General features: G+C 33.1%; 3 protein-coding genes and 1 long non-coding RNA gene across 4 annotated transcripts; 2 read left to right on the top strand and 2 right to left on the bottom strand.

Annotated features, from left to right (window-relative positions):
• The first annotated feature begins 194 nt into the window (after window positions 1-194).
• On the top strand, window positions 195-1666 carry LOC107366191 (ubiquitin-conjugating enzyme E2-22 kDa). Its single transcript, XM_015933772.3, has 2 exons — window positions 195-426; window positions 750-1666. The coding sequence occupies exons 1-2, from the start codon at window positions 294-296 to the stop codon at window positions 1229-1231; spliced, it is 615 nt and encodes a 204-aa protein (XP_015789258.1). The 5' UTR covers window positions 195-293; the 3' UTR covers window positions 1232-1666.
• LOC107366189 (signal transducer and activator of transcription 5B) lies at window positions 1524-3509 on the bottom strand. The gene is made up of 4 exons (XM_015933768.3): window positions 3339-3509; window positions 2503-3268; window positions 2333-2431; window positions 1524-2270 (listed from the first exon to the last, which is right to left on the bottom strand). Exons 1-4 carry the CDS (start codon window positions 3485-3487, stop codon window positions 1659-1661), a joined length of 1626 nt encoding a protein of 541 aa, XP_015789254.1. The 5' UTR covers window positions 3488-3509; the 3' UTR covers window positions 1524-1658.
• A 658-nt stretch (window positions 3510-4167) lies between these two features.
• LOC107366188 (mitochondrial potassium channel ATP-binding subunit) lies at window positions 4168-7016 on the top strand. Its single transcript, XM_015933767.3, has 8 exons — window positions 4168-4440; window positions 4545-4851; window positions 4908-5075; window positions 5133-5354; window positions 5417-5557; window positions 5616-5701; window positions 5777-5965; window positions 6043-7016. Exons 1-8 carry the CDS (start codon window positions 4379-4381, stop codon window positions 6932-6934), a joined length of 2067 nt encoding a protein of 688 aa, XP_015789253.1. The 5' UTR covers window positions 4168-4378; the 3' UTR covers window positions 6935-7016.
• On the bottom strand, window positions 6956-8078 carry LOC107366192 (uncharacterized). Its single transcript, XR_001569597.3, has 3 exons — window positions 7932-8078; window positions 7690-7828; window positions 6956-7625 (listed from the first exon to the last, which is right to left on the bottom strand). It is a non-coding gene; the product is annotated as an uncharacterized LOC107366192 (long non-coding RNA).
• Window positions 8079-8125: the final 47 nt, after the last annotated feature.

Here is an 8125-nt window from a genome sequence, read left to right on the forward strand (position 1 = left end):
CAATGCTTTTGCATCGAGATTCATCAGTAAATGAATTAATTAATGATGACCCAACTGCCTCCCACCGCCTCCCAATTTCGTAAAAACCTCCTTTAGTAATTTTCATAAAAATTAAACACATAGGGAGCGCTGAAACTCGATTATGGTTATTATGGTTGGAGTATTGTTATTGTGGCCTGTTAGTACCAACCGTTTTATTTTGGGAATATTGACAGTATTATGAACTCTATCTATCTTCGTTGCTTTAATCATTGGTTTTTTTTATTTACTTGTTTTTCATAAACTGATCCATAATGGCTAATATTGCTACGCAAAGGATTCAACGTGAATTAAATGAAGTAGCCAAGTTTGACGAAGCTCAAAAGAAAGCCATATCCATTGAAATGGTTAACGGCAGTCTACTGGATTTAATAGGAAAGATTACAGGTAATTTAAATTGATATTTACTTTTTTTCTTTTGTTAAACATGTCTCTGGTTACCACGTTGACAGATAACTGATAACAAACTAACCATCATTTCCAACAGTCTATTTCAGCTTAATCATTGATTTTATTGTTGACTTACTTAATTGTTAGATGGATAAGAGTTCAATCTTGATGACGAGAATAGGTTTAGCTCATTGAAATATATTGATACATATTCAACCTTTTCGTTATTCATTGAGATTTTATTTGTTACTTGAATATTGCATATTTCATACAGACTTTTTTTATGATTTTTTAACATGATCTTTATTTATCATATACAGGACCTCCAGATACTCCATATGAAGGAGGTATTTTCAATTTGGAAATCAAAATACCATCAACTTACCCTTTTAATCCTCCTAAGATGAGATTCACAACTAAGATTTGGCACCCAAATATCTCTTCAGTCACTGGTGCTATATGTTTGGATATCCTGCAAGATCAATGGGCTGCTGCATTGACTATAAGAACTGTTTTACTTAGTTTACAGGCATTACTAGCCGCTGCAGAGCCAGATGATCCCCAGGATGCTGTCGTTGCTAAACAATACAAGGAAAACCATGAACTGTTCGTGCAAACGGCAAAACACTGGACTTCAGTTTATGCTCGACCTGAAAATGATAAGGAAAAATGGTCTAATCATGATTTTGATGCTAAAATAGCTAAACTTCGTGAAGTTATGGGATGTGATGAACATCAAGCGCGTGTAGCCTTATCGTCAAATAATTGGGATCTTGATAGAGCTACACAATCAATGCTTTAACTTGACCAACAGAAGTCTAGAAATTGAAAAGAGCGCCAAGTATGAAAAAAGACTTCAAACAAAATCCGAAACATCAATTTTATCTTCAGATTAAAGCTGTATTGGTCGTATTTTACTCGAACAATCAATTTTTCCAATTTAATTCTGAACGTAATTCCATGTAATTATGTACGTTAATATTATTTTCAATAACAGTGATTTTAATAGTGCAATCATTACATTGTAGTGACAATTATGTTTAGAGTGAATCACGTCTGGCTGTTAAAAACAGCTGATCATGTAAATATCCAGCTTTTCAAATCAATGTTTTATTTTATTTTTTTTTCATTTTATTTACATCATTTATAAGCTGTCAGGAAAATCTTATAATTCGATGAAACTTGATCCATGACTCGACTTAATCAATAATAAAGATTGTTATGAATTTTTATGAAAGGAATGACCCTGCAACATATCCAGGAGTTAGTGTTTCTGTGAATTTGAAAACTTGTTCTTTTGGTATATTTGGATACAAGTATTTTAAACGTCTTGTGTAATGTATGCGTTCAGATAAAGAAACTGAATATAAATCATTGAGACTGTATGGTTCAACCATGTAAACGGAATTCCCAAACGTCGAATGTGCTCTACAAGCTATGGAAATAGCACCGAGTTTTTTTTCACTGAATCTCAGTAGAAAAGTTCCTTCTGGTTTATCCATTAAAGCATCCTCAGCATCCTTTCGAGAAATAAATCCATGGATCAAGCGTTGTGGTTGCCATAAATCTTTCAGGTGTTCCCGGTTCAACTTTAGAATTGAATAGAACCATTCCCAAAATGTGAAATCGCGATTCGGCAAAGGTGCCTTGGAAAATTGTGCGCGACTCAAATAGAGATTTTCAAAATCAAGTAAACTGGGATCCCTGAAGGCTGTTCTAGCAAGAAATCTTAAATCTCTTGGCGCAAGATTACATCCAACGTTTGAACTGAACTTGTTACTCAGAACATGTCCAACTCTGGCCCAAAGAATTTCATCTGGAACGATGAACGGAATTCGATCCTGAAGAAAATTTCAATGTTAAAAATGAGAAATGTAATGAAACGAGATCAATGATGACTTACCACTGAAGAGATTTGTGAAGCATTGTCCCAAGTGATTGTTGCCCAAGCATGGTTCTCCTGATTACCATGAACAATAACGACCAAAGGCGATGATAGAGCCTACAAAATAGGAAAAATAATTATGAGCAAATGGACACAAATGATGGAAACACAATTATTGTATAACTTACCTTGACGTGAAATACGAGTTCACCCAGTTTGATCGTTGCTTGGAAAAGTAAAGCAAATTTCTCATCTGTCACCGATTCTGTTCCCTTTTTTTCGGTCCTGTTAATTTTCTTCAAGATGAGATGCTCAAAATGTGCAATAGATTGTCCTGTTGTTGACTGATATTCCAGGCTACTTTCGCTATTGGATATTTCACCAGAAGCGTCGCTAAATAAAGAGTTGTCTTCTTGTGAGATCATTAAAATGGCTTGTGACTCGCTCAATATGGAGACACTAACGCTTGAGCTATTAAACAGTGTATTATTAGAGTTGAAAAGTCCTCCGATCAAAGAGCGTATGGACGCTTGGAATTGCTTATTTGTTCTGATAACTTGAGGCGGCTGTTTCTCGATGATGAATGTGTTCTTTACCAACTGTCCAACCATATTATCAGCATCATATCTCATGTTATTAAAAATTTCTTCCCAAACTGGAAAGTAAGCTGCTATTAATGTCAATTCGTGGCGCACATTCAAACAAATACAGGTCAGAGATTCACACCAGGATTGGCAAGCTTGTTCCTTATCAGGGATTGGAACACCATTACAATTTAATGATTGATTGCAATGTGGTCCATTGATAATTGCAAAAATTTCGGGAAGAGTATTTCTCAAAGCGTTGTTCAAGTTGTTACACTGAGTTGTCCAGAACTCAACATTCTGATCAATACTTATCTTGACGTTGTTTAATTTGTCACTCAAAGTTTCCAGCTCTTGAATTTCATATAAACTGTAGATATAAAAAGAACAGAAAAAATTAATGGAATAAAATTTAATTAGCAAAAAAAATTGTTTCTTACTCTAAATTTGAAGATTGTGATAATTTATCAATTTGATTTGTATAATTAATAATCTCTCCATAGTTATAAATAATTTGATTGCACAGGTTAGACAAGCGTTCAGATAAAGTTTGTATTTCAACAATCCTTTTAGATACACGTTGATTCATGATGTTTACTGGTGAAATGCCAAAGTAAAACTGATTTACCCTTCACTGAAATAAACCAATGTAGCCAGTAGAGATCGTTGAGTGACCAAAGATTAAGATGAAAATAAACTCCTTACAAGACCTTTAAAAGTGATTTGAATAAAGGGCTGGACCAAAAGAGCTTAAGTCGCAATCGCTAAAGCCTTAAGGTGAAATTAGAGATTCCAAGAACTAAGGAATAACTTTTCGAGTTAGTTGGAACTTTGTGGATTACACTCAAACCTCTCATAATGAGACTCTCTGTGAATAGCTTTTAAGCTTATTTCCACAGAAGCTATTTAAACGAATGATTTTTTGGCTTTGTTTACATCGATTATGCTACATATTTGATTTGGTTTCATTTTAATTTAACCAATAATGTAGTAAGAAAACTCCATTTAACAATTACAATGTAATCGATTTTTCTGGTCCACAATTTACGAAGGTGAAATTTCGATCGTCTTCGTACAGGGATGGACCTGATATTTCATGTGACTTTATGTGCTAACTTTTGAGATCAATAAAAAAAAATATGATTAACCTAAAATCGAAGTGACTTATGTCACAAAAACAGAAAATTTTATTTCCCGAAAGAAGATTCCCTTTAAAAGAAGATTTCTTGCAATTAAAGAATCGCCCCTAATTAATCCTTTAAAAATATCTGATTCCAAATTTTTGTTATGAAATGAAGTAAATTTTTTAAACCGAATTACTTTAATTACATTATTATTTCGCCATGCTGAAAGTGGATTAAATTAAACTCCATTATCTATGTATTTATTCATCAGAATATTTCAAAGATAAACAAGTGATCAAAATTTATTTCAACAAAATCAGCTGTTTTTGTTTTCGTTGATGACTTGATTTTTATCGATGTTGATATTAAAGCTTGTACGTTCTCATGGGACAAATAATTTTCTATCATTATCACGTAGGTGAGTCGTTTTCCTTTTAATTGAAAAAATATCAGAGCAAGCTTCTGTGTAGAATCTGTAATTATATTTTCATATAAATGTTTTTTCTTTAATTTATCTAATAGTTGGCATCCTAACGTTTCATCTGTTTTCAAGTCACTGAAAAATGTCCGATTCGGTCAAAATATCAAAACGCATGGAAGAAAGGTTGGACTGGCTTCGGGTTTAATTGCCTTTTCTGGTTATCAGATTTACAATTTAGTTCACGTGAAATGTGAAGTTGGACATCATGGAGACTCTGATATTACCGAGATAATTTCCCCAAAAGATGAGCCAGCATTTTCAAAGGAAAATGAACATAAGCACTTTAGATGGTCTCGAATATGGGCTTTTATTAAGAATGATTATATCTTATTATTTATTTCAATCGCTGTAAGAATACATATTGACTATGATAACTGGAAAACTAAAATCTATCCAATCAACAGAGTGCTCTTTGTGTCGCTGTGCTCAATATAAAAATTCCTTTGGCTCTTGGATCAATTATCAATGATCTGAGTAAATATATTCAAGGAACTAATCAATGGTCAATAACCGAACTGATTGGAGAAATCAAGAATCCAGTCTATACTTTAATAACTCTTTATTTACTTCAGGTATGTTAAAAACAATAAATTTTGGCGCTTCTACTTTGATGCTCATTTTCTCAACAGAGTTTAGGGACATTCATCAACATATCAACTTTATCTATCATTGGAGAAAGAATGGCGCTCAACCTTCGTATAAAGCTTTTTCGATGTATTCTTGATCAAGATGTTGAATTTTTTGACAAAAACTCAACCGGTGACATAATCAGCCGTTTGACTACTGATGTTCAAGATTTTAAAAGTTCCTTCAAGCTGATAATTTCTCAGGGTATCAGAAGTATTACTCAGGTAAAATAAATTAGCTTTAAATTCAAAGGAACAATGAACTAATTATTTGATACATTTTCTAGGTAATTGGTTCGGCGGTTTCTTTATATTCTTTATCTTCCAAAATGACTTTAACACTTGGTTTAGTTTTGCCTGCTATGGTATCGGTAGGAAGAATTTTCGGTTATTATCTTAAAAGACTTTCCGATGAATGTCAGAAACAGGTGAGCTTTGATTTACTTTCATCTTTTTTTGTTATTAAAATTGTTATTTTTTTATAAGATTGCTAAAGCAACTGAAGTTGCTAATGAAGCCATAGGGGATATCAGAACTGTCAAAGCATTTTCATTGGAAGATCGAGAATTCGAGTAAGTTGCCGTTAATTTTGAATGATAAATCCATAATGATAACGGAAATCAACGTATTTTCAATTTTCTTTTCAGATCCTTTTCTAATGAGATGGCATTAACTAATCAAATGAATACAGCGTTAGGAATTGGCATTGGTATGTTCAGAGGAGTCACAAATTTAGCATTGAATCAATTAGTTCTAGGAACTTTGATGATGGGAGGATATCTTGTCTCGATTGGCGATGTCACTCCGGGCAGTCTAATGTCTTTTCTGGTGGCAAGGTACGATATTCAAACTATTAAATTTAATCGCATTCCAATAACCTTTTATTTCTATTTTCTTGATGTTCTCATTAAAGTCAAACTGTTCAACGGTCATTGGCACAATTATCGCTTTTGATTGGTCAATACATTAGAGCTTGTAGCGCAGGGGAAAGAATCTTTGAATTTATAGATTCAAAACACAAAATCCCAGCAATTGGAGGAATGATTTTATCTAATCCATCTGGTGACATTCAATTTAATAACGTTAAATTTTCATATCCAACAAGACCTGGTCAAGAAGTTTTAAAACAATTAAACTTAAATCTTAAACCAGGAACAGTGACAGCAATTTGTGGTTTATCAGGGTCAGGTAAATCAACTATAGCTGCACTCATTGAAAGATTTTATGATGTTGATGAAGGGTCAATAAAAATTGATGGAACAGATATTCGCCAAATGAATTGTCGCTGGTTGAGAGGACAGTTAATCGGATACATCAACCAAGAGCCAACTTTATTTGCTACAACAATCAGGGAAAACATCCGCTTTGGCAAACCTGGAGCTTCAGATGAGGAAGTTTATGAAGCAGCAAAACTTGCTAATGCAGATGAATTCATTAAACAGTTTCCAGATGGCTACGATACTCAAGTTGGTGAGAGAGGTTTAGCAGTTTCTGGTGGACAAAAACAAAGAATCGCAATTGCACGGGCAATTCTTAAAAATCCAACAATTTTGATATTAGACGAAGCAACAAGCGCTTTGGATGCTAGCGCGGAAAAATCAATCCAACAAGCTTTAGAAACTGTTATGAAAGGAAAAACTGTGATGATTATCGCCCATCGACTGAGTACCATTCAAAATGCTGATATTATTGTCGTTATAGCTAAGGGAAAAATCATTGAAACTGGTTCTCATCAAGAATTGATTAAAAAGAAAGGATTTTACTACAATTTAATCATGCAACAAGCACAAGCGTATGAGTCTTAAATAATGTAATAAATTCATTCATTAGAGTTAATATTGTTATAAATGTTTATTTCGAACGACATTAAAACTTTTACAATATTTACTGATGACTCTATCAAAATTATCAAGAAAAACTTTCGAATTCGCGCAATTTCTTCAATTCATTGAATAACATTTTGGATAACATTAAAAAGGTGTTGTGGTAAGTAAGGTTCAAGCATTCACTACCTAAATGTTGAAAAGAGATAAAGATGATTATGATAAAGATTGTTGAAAATGTCGAAACAAAAATAATAACAAGGGGTTAATATTTTATTCGTCTTATGGACATTTTCATCTTTATCTCCATCTTTACCTCTTTTCCAACATTTCAACGGATAAGAATATTGAAAGAGATGATCTAGCAGCACAAGCTGAAACAGCATGAGTGAATCGCGACGTAAACGACCCAAATTTCTTGCTTGAAGATTTATGCAATATTTATGCCTGATTTTTTGGGCAAAGCTTCCTTTTTATACATTTTTTTGATCATTAGCTGGTGTCAAATTGGTGTCAACTTCTTCCTCCTCAACCAGAGAGCCAAGACTGGAATCGGCGATAGGTCCATCAGTTGGTTCTTTCACATCATCAAATCCAATGAATCTATTGATTATTGTAATTCCAAGAGTTGGTGATAAAAATTGTGCAGATGAGATGCACAAGAACTGCCAGGCTGTAAATCGAGGCATGAAATAAATATTACATGTCTAACAGCTGAGTAAATTAAACTCTCTTACCCTAGTGTTGCCTTCTGATCTTTGTCCTTTGCCCATGGTTAATGATTGATAGATATTAAGCATGTGATCACAATAAGAGAATCTGAAAAAGGCTTCAGATTTTTAAATCTGGAATGAATAAAAAGTCGAAAATAATCAACTTCAAATAAAGAAAATAAAAATGTAAACAATGATGAAAAACCAAAACAAATCTAAAAAGATGCATAAAAACAGCGTGATTAATGGATATCACCTATACTTACAATTAATTCCAAAAAAATTATTGATTTCCTGAGCTATAGTTGATTAACAGAACAGTTTTTGAGATTAAAATTTTTAATTACAACGTGAAATGGGTGATTTTATTAAATGCAATGATAGCTTTCACTCATACTCTTTCAAGGCATCTTTCTCTTTCTACTTTTTCCAGCTGAAATTTTTTCCTAACCTGACAGTG

Source organism: Tetranychus urticae, chromosome 2 (assembly GCF_039701765.1).
Source record: "Tetranychus urticae isolate SD_2017Ah chromosome 2, NJAU_TeUrti_SD_1.0, whole genome shotgun sequence".
NCBI classification, from domain to species: domain Eukaryota; kingdom Metazoa; phylum Arthropoda; class Arachnida; order Trombidiformes; family Tetranychidae; genus Tetranychus; species Tetranychus urticae.